Raw genomic sequence first — 16,896 nt, forward strand, 5'->3', positions numbered from 1 at the left:
AAGCGGATAGGTTAAATCCAGAGAGATAATTTCGTTGCTCTGTACTTGTGACAGTGTAATGATAATCAAAACAAATCACCCATTGCAAGTTCTGACTCCTCAATCTAGCGCCACCTTTCACCTCGTGCTATTTTGTTCACAGCTTTACCATTGGTGCCAATATATAAAAATGTCTGTTTAAGGTCTCATTAGTTTTTTAACACATGAATTTACCTCTAGAAATAACAGCTTTCATTACTCTAGAGATAGTCTGGAGCCACTAGCTTACTTCATTTCATTTTCCAGTAGAACACATGCCGCACACAGAGATAACCCTGGTTAGATAAGAGTTTCTGCATGGATATGGGAATCATACCAAATAGTAGGCATGGGAGTAGCTGTGACAAATGAGACGTTAAGCTGTAAAATGTCTTCTAGAGCAAAGGTAGCTGTACCCCTGGTCTGGTTAGGTATGAATCATGTTGCTCTGAATCATGGAGGAAGCCCAGGTAAAAAACAAACAAAAAAGAACTCCTCTTATGTCAAGCATGGTAGGGACTGTATTATAATTTGGGGTTATTTGGCATTAACAGAGGATCAATGAGCTAAAATAGTTGATGCAGTGGAAATTTTAACCAGACTTCCGAGTGTGAAATAAAATGATTAAAAATGTGTTAATTGTTGTCACTGATGGTTTGTATTCTCTCTGCTGCCTGTTTTCTGATACTCCATCTTCACAGATAATAAAAGAAAAGGTGTGTAAATAAAGTCTGACCTATCGGAAACAAATAATTATCTTATATGTGAACAGCTTTTCAATGTGGCATGAATATTTTATGAAGCATCATATTTTGTTTGCACGTATAATAATGGCGGACAAACCCAGAGGCTTGTTCTCCCGGTCTGGATCTAAAGACTCACTTGATCAGCCAGCAGCAGCAGGAGTGGTGGCAGCTTACCTCTGGAAACAAAGCCAGAGACTTCCTCTGCATTGTTGATGTGGTGTAGTGTTTCCAGATGTTTTCATATGTGTAATTCACTTTGTCTGTGAGGCACAACAAAGGGAATATATTCAGCTGAATCAAAAGGAGGAGTAAGCTCATCCGTTTAGGGTCATAAGCAATTATCCTGTGGCTGTAGCAAAAGTCAACAACAATGATTCTGTTGTGGATTCTCTGAAAGCTGCACCTCTGTTGTGAAATATTCAGAGTTTTTGGGATTCTTTCAGTAGACTAAATAATGGGGAAAAAAGAAGAGCTTTGGCAGGAAGTCGGATGATGTGGGAGTCCAGAGGCTCTGTCCAACTATCAGCCTGGGTGATTGTTCTCTGTCTCGTCAGGAAACAGGAAGTAATGGACTATACCGAAATATTTCAGACATTTTTGACATGCAACTTCCTGCTCGGTGTCTGTTTAGTTACATCCTGTTGTCACAAAATGGCACCTCCATCAATTTTAAACACCAAACTGGGAAAGACTGAGTGTTTATCAAATTTATGATGACTAATTGTCCTTTCTATTGTATTTCCACAGTGGGCAGTTTGCTGTGGTGAAGCGTTGTAAAGAGAAGAGCACGGGAAATGCTTATGCTGCCAAGTTCATCAAGAAGCGGCAGAGTCGGGTCAGCAGACGGGGTGTGAAAAGAGAGGAAATAGAACGAGAAGTGGACATCCTGCAGCAGATCCAGCACCCAAACATTGTGGAGCTGCATGACGTCTATGAGAACCGCACAGATGTGGTGCTCATCCTCGAACTGTGAGTCATCTCATTATCCATTCGGTTTCTGCAGCTTATGTATATCAGGGTAAAAATAAAAAAGGCTTAAGTAGCCAAAGTGCTTAGAAAAGGGAACTGTTCCCCCATCTTGTCTCATCACTATCAGAAACTTCAGTTATTTTAGTACAGATAAAAAAAGAAAAAAAAAATTAACAGTGCATACTTGGAATATGAAAATGAGGCATACATGGTTATATTGTAATAGAGACCTTTGCAAATAAAGGCGTGCAAAACGCGGCAAGCCCGGTATGTTTGGAAGTAGATCATCTGCCCAACTCTGTTTTAAAGTCTAATTCCTACCCCAGATGTAGGCGTGGAGTTAAATTGGACCATTCTAACACTGCTTATATTTAATTTAATCCTGGATGTTTTTAGTGGGCTGTTGTTCCGTTTGAAATTGAACCTCCATCAGGATCTCAAGCATTTGCAGCCTTTAGCATGTTTTCCTAAACAACTGTCTTGCTTTTAACCTAGTCTATCTTCCTATAGTCTTTGAACAAACTAACCTTTACCTGTTGAAATAAATCCCCACAGCATGATGCTGCCACCACCATGTCTGTTCATTGTGTGGTGTGGTTAGGGTGTTCTTTTAATGCCTTAAAAACAGTAGAATGTTACATACAGGCCAGATGACTATCATTCTCATTTGACCAGTTACTTGTTCCAAAGGTTTAAGTCTTGTTGCAAAACTTCAGATGCCCGTTTATCAACATCTGCTTTTTTTCTTTTTTCGGAAACTTTTCTTTTTCTAAAAAGGCCATTCTATAAATAGCTAAATACACGTGTTTTCCTGTGGACAGATTCTCACATCTGAGTTACAGTATGTATCCCTCCAGTTCCTACTGATTTACTGTGACCTGATTGTCTTACCAAGGGATTTGCCTTTCCATTGTTAAAATGATGGATGGAATAGATCTCTTTGTGTTCAACACTAAGGATATGCTCTTATAACCAAACCCTGCTTTTAACTTCTCCAGTAGTTTATCCATTAGTATTTTGCTGTGATCCTTGATCTTCATGATACTATTTGTTCACCAACTGGATTGTCACTGAGGTTTGGTTTAATGAGATTAAATAAAAGAAAAAAGAAAAAACGAAAACAGGGAGACTATAATTTCAGTCAGATTATTACTGCAGCACTTTTTTTTATTAAAGGTTATTATAGTTAATTGGTGCTAAATTAAAATGCTAGCCCGACTTCAGACTTTTATTTCTAGAAGTGTTAAAAAAGTATGGAATAGGCTACACAACACTTCAGAATTATCTACCATGTTGTGTTGGTCTGTCACCGATAATCATGGTGTATTGATCATGTAACGTTGTAATATGTCAGAATGTTATAGGGTTCAAAGGTTGATCAGTGGCAGAGCATTCTGTTAAAAAATTCATTCTTGATCCGAATGACCCGTCACACTCGGCAACCTTGAACCTTGACGCTCATGTTCCTGCCTTTAGTTTGTTTCTGTTCACATGAACTGTTTGCTAAAGCTTTTGTTTGTTCAAACCCTTTGCCTTGGAAGGGATCATGAGTATCAGATAGAACCAAATGGTTTGACAAAGAAAATAATGCTTGTGCCCCAGTAGGCCCCATTTTTGTCCAGTGAGGGCCTGGGAAAATGTAGGGCCTAATTAGGACCAGAGAAAAAAAAAACCCAGTCCAATTATTGTGAAGTGACTGACAGACTGAACTGGTTGTTAGCTGCTAGATGGATCTCTGTTTATGCATAAACTTCTATAAGCCTTTTCATTAGGTTTATGGAGGGAAAACAGTGGTTCATATGTAGGGCGAATGTCTCCAAACAAGCCAGAGTTGATACAACAAACAAACAGCCTGTATCTATGGCATCCAGGAGTTCTGCGTCCAGCTCCAGAGAGCACACTTTAGATAAAGCCATGGAGAGGCCCTTGCTCCCAGTTATCTGAGCCCACAATAAACAGGTGTGTACATATCTGTGTGTGTGTGTGTGTGTTGCAGGGTCTCCGGAGGAGAGCTCTTTGATTTCCTGGCTCAGAAAGAGTCCCTCAGTGAAGAGGAGGCCACTCAGTTTATTAAACAGATACTAGATGGGGTCCAGTACCTCCACTCCAAGGGGATTGCACATTTTGATTTGAAGGTACTGTATGTTCCATCACCATCACATTTAACTGAGATTCAATATTTTCATTTAGCAACATTAGTTGGGTCCATGTAAGGCCACAAAAGGCTTTGCTGAAAATTTTCACAGCAGGGTTCGCATGTTTCTGAGGTAGTATCACACTCCTCTGTTTTACATTTCCTTCCTGTTTTTGGTGAGTTAAGCATTTAGAACATCAGATAGTAACATCACATGGTTTTCTCTTCTCAGTCAGAAAGCTGGGTGGCTCACACAGGTCCGTAAGCAGTTGCTGTTTTGCATTTCTCTAATAGCCTTAGACTTGCACAACTTTTATTGTCTTATTCATTTTATACAGCTTTCAGGACAGTTCCATTCCATGAAGTGCAGCAAATGCTGCATATTTTGTGGAATTTGTCGAGAGCTGTATCAGGCCGCTGCCTACAAGAGAACACCAGTTTAGACCTGACTTTAGACATGAACCCTTCCCTTATGACAAATTCAGCCGGTTTCGTTTTTTAAAGCACATTCAATAAGTTGTGCCAAATAGAGTCTATTTGTGTCCAAATGGACTTTGGACTGGCACACAATGCTAAAGAGAAACATTTGCTGCCAAGTTATGATAAATGGCCTTGGAATCAGAGGGTTGCTATTTTATTTGATACTCCTTCTTTCTACTACAGTTGGAAAAACTTAAAACCTTTCATTCATAGTCATTTTAAAAACATTGCTCATCTAATATGATGTAAGAAAGAGGATATTGAATCTTCTTAACTGTAAAAGACCTGATTTAAAAGGACCAGCTGCACTTTTTAAAATGAGGGACACTGAAGAAGGTTGAGGTGGCTATAATTTGCCTGCATTACCACTCTGATCACAAAGTACAGACAAAAACATCTTTTGATGTCTTATAGATCCTCTACTGTAATTAATGCAGTCTCTATGGGTTGAATTGAAGTGGAAATGCACAGATCCAGTTTTATGCGATCCAATCTGATACCGATACCTGGGCTATCCGCTGATATCCGATATCAACCCTATTAAATTGTTGAATGAATGAACTATATTTCTTGCAGTGTGTGTGAAGGCTTTAGACTTGACATAAACATTGTTAAAAAGTAACAAATGAACACAAATATAAATATTATTAAGAAATTATTAAGAAATAAGCAGCAAAAAGAAATATAACAGTTCTACATAAAGTTCACTGTATTGGATCTCCAATATATAGCTAATTAGTCAATATTGGAGCCGATATCGATCCAGGTATTGGATCGTATCTCTAACTATATGTTTCTGTAATAGAACTTACCTATCTAAGTGTCTATGCTGTTTTTAAAGGAACCATCTTCGTTCTTCCTGGGTTATCTTAATGCTTTAAATGGAGTAGAATATTGTGATGCATTGTATTATTTTTAGCCACCCTGTTATCTGCGCTCTCTCCTTATCTTAATTAATCTCAAATGTGTTTATGTGCATAGATTTAAATTTTTAAACTAACCACCCTGATCAAGTGGAGTCTTCTTCTCTGTCTGGTAGCATCCATTCAGACGACTATCACTGTCATTTAAAAGTGGTGGCAGTTATGGTGTATTTCCTGCTCACATGTAGAATAGGCTTTGTAGCATATGACTTCCCACTTCCTGGTCAGATCTGATTAAGCACAATATTATCTATAACAATCTGGTTAATCTGCGTCACTAGTTATAGCTAGTATAAAGTACTTGCCTAGTTTGTACTTTCAGGTTATTTTCCAAGACAGTCCAAGCACATACAGTAAAATGTCAGCTTTTTTGTTTTATTTTTGCTTTTTTTTGCAGATTAAATCTTAGAACATGCATGAAACAGGACAAAAACTCCACTGCTTTTTTTAATCTTAGAGGAATTATTTCTTGAGGGACTAAGAGAGCCTCCTGCATTTTCCCTACCATGCACTATTTGTCTTAGTCAAATTAGACGCTACTTCTCTGTCTTCCTGAATCTGTCGACAAGATGCAAAACGCAGGACAGAGAAGCAGCAGTAAAGAAACAACAAGACCTTTCGTTTGTGTTCCTACAAACTGGCAGAGATGCAGCATGGAATAGCTGGGACCCAGTGCTGCATGAAGAAAAAGAAAACTTAGGGTAGTTTAAAGATTTGCAAGAACCTTTTAGCAATCTTTGACATAAATATGGGAAAGTTATAAGATGGAAGTACTTAACCAATCAAAAACATTTAATCGTACCAGAGAAACCACACCATCTTGGAAATTTGAAGCATAAAGTCAGTGGTGATTCCTGCTTGAATGGTGATTCTTCCACCCCAGCAAACATCTATGGTGGTCATAGTATATTAAAAAAAAACTAATAGCTTTTTTGTTTTTTAACAAAAGAAGAATACAGTTTTCATGTATTTTAAAGAATCTAAGATTTAAAGTGCTACCATAGTCGAAGACTCTAAGCATTGAGATCTTAAACTAGTTTTTAAAAAGGGAGATGGGCCATTTAATAAGCAAGGAATTGGAAGCTAGAAATCTGAAACCAATATTTGTCTCTTTTCATCACAGTGCTTAGTGTATAGTCTAAGAGAATGCAAACAGTAAATAGTAAAAAATAAAAAATAAAAATAGTAAAAAAAAAAAAATGGGAGAAGCTAAAAGTATTTTGCTTTTCTTTTTTTTGAAGAAATTTTCTAGAGCTTTGGCCCCCCTGTTGTCTTTACTGCCCTGGGTACAGAGCCATATGACAAAGCCTCATAGCATCCAGTGGGGCTTCAGTTTGTAGCTCAGAGATTTACTCAGCAATCTTAAATAATAGATGCTATCAGCGTATGATTAGTTTCTACTGGGGAGTTTTATGAAGAGCTGCAAGCAGACACTGCCCTAGAACTCAGGAAAAGGCCTTTCAACCCCAGCTTCCACATTTTTCTCTATTCCTCTAACAACTGTATGAACAGTGTCAGCATAACTATGAACAATGTATTCCAACAAAAGACTTACTTGTAGCTATGTTTTGCTTTTTTCTTGTTTTCTTTGATGTATCTTTCTTATTAACATTAAACAAAACGTCTTTTACAAATTTAGAGTATAATACCAATGTCTGAAGAAATTTAGAGAGCTGTCTTTTTTATTATATGGGTTTGCTGAAATACTGCAGATCTGAGCCACTTTTCTCCCCTATGAGTCAGAGCTACAAACTCTGGCATATTTTACACAGGCCGCAAAGAATAAACTGCCTTTAGATCAAGAATTATCTGCAGAATCGGACCAAAATTGTATCAAATTACCCAACCAACCTTTACTGGCATCCTTTGTGGAAAAGCAGCGAACCGAGAGGCCCACATGGCCCTTCCTTTCCTTAGCTCATGCACTGAACAAATGAATCTCAAAAATGTCCCTCTGATGATTAACATAAAATGTAGCTCTTTAGCACTCTGATCTCACTTTTTCCTCTAGCCTAAGTGCAAAGCTGAGGTGAACTATGAGACAGAAAAACATTTAAACAGCTTTTTATATCTGTTGCACTAACAGAGATCCCTGTTTTTCTTTAATGCATACATAAAAAGGCGGTTTTATCAAGGTAACTCAGGTTGAATACATGTTCACTCATTATCCAACTACGATAGCAGAAAAAAAGTCAACTGAAAACATTTTGCTTTGTTTTTTTTGTTTTTTTTTTTTGTTGCAGCCTGAAAACATCATGCTGCTGGACAGGAGCGTCCCTCTACCGCGCATTAAACTCATAGACTTTGGACTGGCACACAAAATCAAACCAGGGGCCGATTTCAAAAACATTTTTGGCACGCCTGAATTTGTGGGTAAGACTTTTCAAATGTTTCTTCCACTCAAAGTCCTCATCTTTTGGGTTTACTCCGTCTGCAAGTTTGCTTTTTCTATTTTCAGCCCCAGAGATAGTCAACTATGAGCAGCTAGGACTGGAAGCAGACATGTGGTAAGATCCTCTAATTATCCCCGACCCTGCTGGTTTCCACACAACAAGCTGCCATGCATAGCTGTGAATTAATCTTGTTCTGTTTTCACAGGAGCATTGGAGTCATCACCTATATACTGTGAGTTCATTTTTAATGGCACTGGTGGAGCTTTTGGGGTCTTGATCGTTGTGTGAATATATTTGTGCTTTTTTTTAGTTTGAGCGGCATCTCGCCATTCCTTGGTGAAACAAAGCAGGAAACACTAGGAAACATCTCAGCGGTGGATTACGACTTTGATGAAGAGTTTTTCAGTAACACCAGCGAGCTGGCCAAGAGCTTCATTAGGCAGCTACTGGAAAAGGACACGAGGTAAAAGAATGGCAAACAGCTGAGGGACAGAGGTCAAGCCGGGCCATGTAATGTACAGCCAGGAACTGGGGATCTACTGTTAAACATCAGTCAGTCTGGATTAGTGACATACAGTTCTTTCCTGAAGTATTAATACCACTAAAACCATTTCACTATTTACTGTACTACAGCCAAAATCTTAAATTGCAATATTAAGAAATCTGAAAACTGCAAACTACATTTTTGTTCAGCCTCTAATAATAATTACCTCATAAAATCAATCCCTGTTGGTAGAGCTTTTCCAGAGTTTGTCTGTACCTTTGTTGTACATCTGCATTCTGAAATTGTTCACCTCTTTTTTTAATAATTCAAAATAAATCAGACTGGATGAAGATGTGCATTCTAAGATACATTTTCTAGTCTTGCCACAGACTAACAGCTGATTAGATGCCCACACTGGAAAATGGATCTAGAAATAAGTAAAAATTTCTTAAATTAAGTGTATTTACCCTTGTTTTAAGTAGTTAAATGAGATAATTTGCCAATGGAATGAGTATTTTTACTCTTAAAATAAGATAATTAGATAATATGCACTTAAAATAAGACAATACAATTGTGTTTTCTTATTTTAAGTTTAAATCATCTTGATCCATTGGCAAAATGTCTCTTTTACCTCTTCATTCCAAGAACAAATAAAGAAAAAAATTATCTAGATATCTCGATTTTTCTAGTGCAGACTGTTTTGTTTAAAGTTTCAGCAGGTTTGTAATCTGAGGTTCCTTAATTCGTCTCCATTCATCCTCCATAAAGATTTGACCCATTTTGCTGATCTTGCAGAAGAAATTGATTCCCAAAATATTAATCCACCATAATCATCCTCCACCCTAGAGATGGTGTGAATGTGTTGGCAAAATATTTTTTTTTTTAAATAATTTTATTCTGTCCTGTCACCTAAATGACCCGACATTTTATAACAATAGGATAGTTTCCATGCCTATAAATTCTCCTACTTCAGGCAGTGATCTCTAGAGCTCCTCCAGAGTTCCTATGGACCACGTCAGCTTCTCTCTATTACTTTTTTCTGTCCCTTTCAGTGATTTTGGAGTTTGTGACTAACTTGCCTTCTGTTTCCAGATAATGGATTGAACTGTTGTGTGGAATCCTTAAAGCTTTAGATACCGTATTGTTTAAAGTACAGTTTAAGTTTAAATTACAAACTTCATAACTGACGTGTTCCTTAAAATTAAATCTATGCATTTACTATTGTCTCCATTAAACCTGTAAAGATGTTAACAGAACAGCTGAACTGGAACATAGATTAAACAAGACTGGTGATCACTACTCACCAGTGTTACTTGTGTGACTTTTAAGGAAAGTGCTGGAAATGGATTTATTCAATTTTATTTATTTGTTTTTTGGAGGATATCAGCCAAAATAGGGCTGAAAAAACCCCAACGCATTTTATATTACCTTCTGTTTTGTTATTGAAATAAAACAAATTATACTCTTGGTTTAAAATGCTTCTCAAATCTGAAAAGCAGTTTTATTCGGTCCCTATTATTCGGATCCCTTTGAATAAAATTTACAGCAACTAATACCATTCAGTAGTCCATTATAATGAGCACAGTCTACCTGTGTCTATTGCAAAGCTATTTGCCAGACAGAAAGCTGTAAATTATCCTGAACACAGAGATCTGAGGGTGGCAGCATCATGCTGCGGGAATGCGCTTTAGTTTTACATTAAACCATAAATTCATGCTGAGGTTAAATGTCAAACGGGTTGGCTACTTACTTATTAGATCAATTTTGAAGTGGTTTTTATTTTGGCCTAATAGATTCAGATTACATACCACAATTTCCATACTTTCATTTGTAAATGAAGTTGGAAATAATTTACCGTATTATTTTTGATTCAGCTTCACAATTATGCATGACCTTGTGATGTTCGCATCAAATCATAATGAAACACTGTAAAAGCTGAAAATGTCAATAAAATGTAAACAAGCTCAAATACTATGCATATTTTTGCAAGACACTATTGGTACTTTGTTTTTAGTCACCAGCATGATATTAGGTGTAAAATCAGTTAAACAAGCCATGGTCAAACTATTAGCTAATTACTTCAGACAAAGCATTACTTGTCTTTATTTGCACCATGTGACTTCTGGTTCCTTACATCTGTTTCCATTTAAATCAACCTTTAAGAAACATGATATTCCTGTGAGTGTTACTTCTGACTGAATTCCTCAGAGATCTTAATTGTAATGCATGACAGGTCAGCCTGCGCTGTGTGTGACAGACTTGTTTGGGTGTGTTTACTCAGCTGGCTTTTTTCTACCATTTTTCAGAAAAAGGATGACTATCCAAGATGCCTTGAATCACCCGTGGATTAAGGTATGTGCTGCTCTGTGGCATGTTTTGTGTTGTTCTCGTCACGTCTTATTGAAAATGTGAAAGAAGTCGGCCTCTGAGGTCAAAGGTTATGGCAGGGTAGTAGAATTGCTTCTCACAGAATTAATCGTTAAAAGTTCAAAGATGTTTGACTGTGGTCTCAAAGTCCCGGAGTTCACACCCACTGGTGTGTATATGTTTCTGGACTACGCCTCATGTGGGGATATTTATTTCAACCTTCACAACTTCCACCCACTTCATCATATAAACCCTGACACTAGTGTGAAAAGTCTCTTTGTCTCAACGTGACTGAAGTGAAACCAAATCTCACCAATTGTGTTTCTAACGGTGTGGAAATGCTACAGCCTGAGCCGCTGAGGAAGTCCAGTCACAATAGTGACCATAATACAAGTAGAAGTTTTTTTTCTTTTTCACTGTGATGTCCCTCCATCCTGTTTGGATCAGAGCATTAAGCCAGGAAACATAACACACTCATCAAGAATGTTTGCTGTGTTTTTGCCATCTTCACACATTAATCATCTACTGGGGTTTTCACCACAGTTTGTTTTCAAGATGCAACTATGTGATGGCCTCTCACTCAGTTTCCCCTCCCCTCCCCCTTCCTCCTTCCTGCAATCCTTCTTAAGTCCTGCAACCAAACTGAAGAAGATGCCGATGTATCTGGAGCTGCGAAGAGAAATGAAAAGTTCATAATGAAACATCTAAACGAGCACAACGTCCAATCTCGCAGCAGCTTGCCACAAAGCAACACATACGTGAACTTTGAGCACTTTGCTTATTCTGTGAAGCACATCGGCTTCATGAAGACGGGGCTGTCAGAGGAGGAAGGTGCTCACCCACCATGCAAAGTGACGTAGAAGCACTGTTCTCCATCTACAGCGACAAGGAGGCTTGGTACAAAAGGGAAATTATGAGGAAACACCTACTTTGCATTTATGAAAATGGATGGCACCAGGGGGCAGTTACTAAAAGATGTGAAGGTGATGGATGCAAGTTTGGAGTTGTGACCTTAGGCAAGTCATCTGGACAAAACAGCTTGAGAAACCAATGAGCTGTCTGCATCTTGAAGCAGTTAACGGGAAATCCCAAACTTTCCTTTTAAATCTTAATGTGATTTAAATTTTGGAGCATTTTGTTATTCTGTGAATGTGAGATATTGATCATTTTATTTGGTTCCATCTTAGTTTTTTATTTATTTTTGACCTGGCCAAGATGACAGCAATTCAGATCGCTTTAAATATTAAATATTTTCACATCGTAAAACACTAAAGGTCAATGAATATATAAACAAAAGTTAAATAAAGTGAATTAAGCTGAGATTTATATGTTTTTGTAGCCGATTCCACGCATCAGGGTCAAAACCTGTGTACATCTTTGTTTAGGGCTGGGCTATAATCTCAATTTTATATATTTTTTTCACTTAAGTTTAATACTAAAATGACAAAAGCCATCTATTTCTTTTTTAAATTTAGCTTCAAGACATGAAGCATGTTTATGACAGCAAACAATGATTTAACACACTAAATGTTTACAGTTGGTGTATTAATTTATGAGTAGACATTATCTCAGTCTGAGCTATAGAAGCAAAATCAAAACCTCTAGTTTTCAGACATTCCCATGAAATCTTTGCAACAATCTCATGTAGTGAACCTCTTACTGTAGTTCTTACCTGTTCTTGTAGCATTTGAAAGATTCTTCTCAGATCTCAATTAAAACATGGTTAATTGGGTTTGGTGTAAATTGAAAAACTCAGCTCACAAGATTGTTTATGAAGATACTTTCCCAACAATTTTGAGTTCTTCCAATTGTTAACTCATGGTGCTAGAGGAACCCGTTTCCTTTCATTTGTACATAAGGAATATCAAATTGTGCTTTGAGAACAACTAATGGGCAATAATGCTGCTGGCGGAAGCTGTGTTGCAGTTTTACAACTGTTTTTTCCTTGACAAATAACATAGTTATTATAAAATAACTGTGTTGTACAACAAAATAAGGACCACAAAGAAGAATTTTGTATAAAAGTAAGTCCTTTACTTTCTTTACTGCTAACCTATGTAAAAAGATGATTATATATTTAGTTTATTTGAGTAAAATGTACATAATAGAGGCAGTTAACACGGCACAGAGACTGCCTGTGTGCTACTATCGCATTTTATATATCTAAATATTCATATTTTATTAAGTCCTATCAAAATAACTTCACCAGAAATTGGTAGGAGGTTGTTGCATCTGTCACAAAAGGATGTGAAGCCCCAAGCATGCAGCTGTTAACCCTATGGCGGCAAAATGGGTTCTAAAAAGTGGATATATTTTCTTATTTGTTTTATTTTGTCTTACTTTCTTTGTTCTAATGCTGTTTACAGCCACACTTTGGATATATTGAATATAATTCTTCAAATGTGGGACCATGAAATGTCACTCACTGTTCCTTCTATTTATTTATTTTTTTTTTTTTTACCAGAGCATAAATCAGTTTATTATTTGCAGGTATAGAGGTTTGCATATTTGGCTGGATCCACACAGTTTAAGCATGTGTCTCAATGATTCTGGTGCATTTAAGTTCATGTTTGTGGTAAAAGGTAAATAATAAGAACAGATTTTCTGAAAGTAAGACTATGCTTGAGGGACCTGATTGATTAATTCCCTGAAGAAGGAGCTTACTGTTCTCTGTTAATAGTTAGAAGTGGGTTCAGTTCTTCCTCTGTTCCTTGTCTAATGTTATCTGTTTAAAGTTAGGCAGTAACTCCTGCCCAGGTAACAACAGAATCAGCTAACTGTCCGAAAATAAGGTGATCTAATTTCATGGCTTTCAATGGCTTTCAATGGCTCCAGCTCCAATCTCAGAACCATGAAAATAAATTTATACTAATAGAAATATTGGCTATATTAACATTTCATTTTATTTTGAAAGTTATTTTTTTTTGCATTATGTAACTGTCTTCACTTTGTTACTGTTTTTAAAAATTTGTTTTTTTGTATTTTTTTTTCCTTGGGCACAAAATCAAGTACTTTAAATGATTGATTGCTGTCAGAAAGTTTTTTTTATATAAATATACATTTTATTTTATTTTATTTTATTGTGATAGGTATTATGTCATATTTTATTTTATTTTATTGTGATAGGTATTATGTCATATTAAAATGTATTTATTATTTGCTGTATAATATGAATTATTTTCTTAAATGTATTTCTTTTATTTATTAATTTATGAAAATTTAATGCAATGTCAAAACTTGATGCTTTTTTTTATTTCCTGAAAATCCATCACCTGTGATGAGGTCTCTTTATGTATAAATACCAGAAATGTAACAATACATCAATCATTAATGAATTAATTAATTATCCATCTGGTCTTTTTTAAGATACACCTTTATTTTGAAGGACTAGAGTGAGCAGGCCATCTATCATCATCAAGAGCATTTTTATATTTAGACAAATGCTGATTTTGAAATAAATGCCTGTAAGAACATTAAAAGGCTCAATTCCATTTTTTTCCTGTAAGACGATATTGTAACATACTTTATGATATCAGCAAATATCTAAAGAAATCAATGTATAACAGCTTATTGTGATTAACCTGGTGGTTTACAACTCTAAAGGTACATTTATTTTCTTTCTTTCTGGACTTTATAAAATAAACTTTTTTCTTTGTTTCATTTTTTGTGTCTTTGTCTTTCTTTATCCCTAAAATGAAAATTGCCTCTTTATTGTAAACTTATTTCCTAAACTGTACTTTTTGTATAATACCTGAACTATCTGAGGCATGCTGAGTTCTACCAGCATGATGCTAAGGCAGTAAAAATGTAAAAAATTCACAGATTTTCTTTGCTATGTGTCTGTAGCCTCTTAATCCCAGGCAGGCCATGGAGAAGAGGCTTTCAGTGGTTAACTTGGAGAACTTTAAGAGGCAGTATGCCAGACGCCGCTGGAAGGTAAAATACAGGATAAGCATCCAACTCAGCTTTAAATCCTTAAATTATCTCTGGAAAATGTGGCTTTAGTAACTGCTTTTCTTTCTGTTTCTGAATGTTTTCAGCTGTCCTTTCGAATCGTAGCCTTGTGCAATCACTTAACGAGGATTATGAAGAAGGGTCAGAAGCTGCCTGAAGAGGATAAGGTGAGGAAGCCAAGCTTCAGCAATGGTAGCACTGCCATATAGAAAAGTTGCCGCCACATTTTGCTGATGGAGATTAAGACTGCTACTGCTCTCATGTCTGTGTTATTCTTACACAGCCAGCCCCTGAAGAGCTTTGCTACTTAGAAAAACTGGGAGCAAAGCAGCATGGCTTACCTGATTAAGGCTAAATCAACAATCTTACCTCTAGTCATTTTAATGCTGTACACAGGCGGGGACATATTTCCTGCTCCACTAGTAAAGATGTTAAAAAAAGAATAAAGAAATACTGCAGAATTAAATATATATGCAGCAATCACACAGAAGCATTATGTTTGTTGGACCAGAATACTCAAGTTCAGGATAAAATTCAGGATATTACGCTGATGACAGCATCAGATTCTACTGTTCTCCCAATATAAATGATGCTATCTTTTTTTTTTTTTTTTTTAACTCTGTTGTGCTCTTTTAGCGGGATTGTGAAAGTGACCAAGAGGAGGAAATTCTGAAGAGGAGGCCCAGGACCCGAAAGAGAAGCAGCACTTCCTGAAGCCTTGACCTATATAGAGGATAAAACAGTGACTCTGCACTTTCTCCAAGGCACAGTCTGCAACCGCGTGTTTGAGTTACAACTGTTTAAAGCGACGTCAGGCCTAGTTTTTTATTATTTGATAAAGTGAGCACATATCCCTCTGCGTGTTAAATGGAGAAGTGCCACTTTTAAAGTGAAGCTGCTTTCTGGCAGAAGAATATGTACAGCAGCTATACTGTTGACAGGAACTGTTTGTGGATATTCACACTTGCACAAGAACGCAGACGGCTTCCTCTCATGACTGCAGCCTTACAAGTGCTTCAGCTGTCATCTGTTGATAGTCACCATTTGGTTTTTTTAGTGTTTTATTTTTTTCTATCACTGGCTACATGTGGGCTTTTCTGTCCAAAGTATTGAGGCTTAAATAAAACGTTTTAGCCCACAGAGGATGAAAAATCAGTAACTGATCTCTGTAACCAAATGTTTACATGTTTCCTGCTTCACACACAGCCCTGTCTGTGCAAATAGAGTTTACTTTTATCCTGCACATTTTCCAGCTCAGCAAAAAAACCTCTGAAACCTGTATACAATTCAGTTTACTGTATACTTGTATATGATCATATATTAACCATATTTTATCTTGTGTGTACATAAAGATGCCGTCTAAATCTTTATTTTGTGCGGCAAATGTTGCCATTTTTGAAATGAATGCTATAATGTGATGTATTTATGATGTAAATAGAGGCTCTGTAGCTCCAACAAATGTCTTAAGTTTACTTCTACCTTCATCTGGGCTCCTTGTAGTAGTGTTCATAGGTTTAAACACAAATGTTATGGTGTGTATGTACGAAGTGTTTAATAAAACTTAAGAGTATTTTTGTTTTTCTTGAAAAAATTGTGTATAATTATCAGTAAAAAAGGATACTTTATTTTGTCCTTCTCAGTAAATAATTGTATATTTTATATTTAAGGAAACAAAGTTAAAATTAACATTTTGGGGAAAAAAAGGTTTTAGAGGTTTGCCTTAATTAGATAGATTTTGTAATAAATATGTTAAAGTCTCTTCCCAGCAACAAAAACAAGAAGTTTTTTGTAAAAACTTTTGTCTTTATTGAACCTAAATCAATGGATGGGTCTTCCTGAGTTTTTTCTTATGTAAAAAGTCAGTAGATGTTTTTATTCGTACAGTGATACCAAAATGACAGCAAGAAAATATGATTCATAAAAACCAGATGTTTCTGCTATACCTCACATTTCTTTTTAAGAAGATATAAGTTTGTTATCAGAACTCGCATCAATAAATTACATTTTTTACCGTTGTAGACAAACACCTGGTGCAGCTTAACCTTGTAATTTATGTCTTTTTTTAAATAACTTTTTACATTCAGGATACATTAAAGATAAGAATGTAAAGAAAAGAATATAAAATAATGCATCAAAAAATTATTTTAAAATACCTTAATACATCTTTTATGTTTTAGATTCTTCAAAGTAGCCACCAGAGCAGGTTTAATAACTGTTTTGCCGACACTTGGCGTTCCGTCCATGCATTATATGAGGATCTTAAAAGGATTTTTATCAGTCCTGTTGGTTAAACTGTAAATTTTCTGTTGCTTCCCAGGGATTGTATTACTACACCAGGAAACTGCTTATTTGTACATAAATATATGTAGACAGAGATTACAATATTGTTCATCTATCAAAGTTTAACAAATGGCAACTTAAAGATCAT

General features: G+C 36.2%; 1 protein-coding gene across 1 annotated transcript in view; it reads left to right on the plus strand.

Annotated features, from left to right (window-relative positions):
- LOC107099236 (death-associated protein kinase 2-like) overlaps positions 1-16,164 on the plus strand; it is a 29,059-nt gene extending 12,895 nt beyond the window's left edge. Inside the window, exons 3-12 of the mRNA XM_015397290.1 lie at positions 1,512-1,733; positions 3,730-3,868; positions 7,514-7,643; positions 7,729-7,777; positions 7,869-7,895; positions 7,974-8,126; positions 10,454-10,499; positions 14,361-14,450; positions 14,555-14,635; positions 15,105-16,164. Coding sequence (XP_015252776.1) covers positions 1,512-1,733; positions 3,730-3,868; positions 7,514-7,643; positions 7,729-7,777; positions 7,869-7,895; positions 7,974-8,126; positions 10,454-10,499; positions 14,361-14,450; positions 14,555-14,635; positions 15,105-15,182 — 1,015 coding nt within the window. The 3' untranslated portion in view covers positions 15,183-16,164. The remainder of the gene's footprint in view (positions 1-1,511; positions 1,734-3,729; positions 3,869-7,513; positions 7,644-7,728; positions 7,778-7,868; positions 7,896-7,973; positions 8,127-10,453; positions 10,500-14,360; positions 14,451-14,554; positions 14,636-15,104) is intronic.
- The last annotated feature ends 732 nt before the right edge of the window (positions 16,165-16,896 follow it).

The sequence above is a fragment of the Cyprinodon variegatus genome, unplaced genomic scaffold (genome assembly GCF_000732505.1).
Source record: "Cyprinodon variegatus isolate N-32 unplaced genomic scaffold, C_variegatus-1.0 Scaffold849, whole genome shotgun sequence".
Lineage (NCBI taxonomy): Eukaryota > Metazoa > Chordata > Actinopteri > Cyprinodontiformes > Cyprinodontidae > Cyprinodon > Cyprinodon variegatus.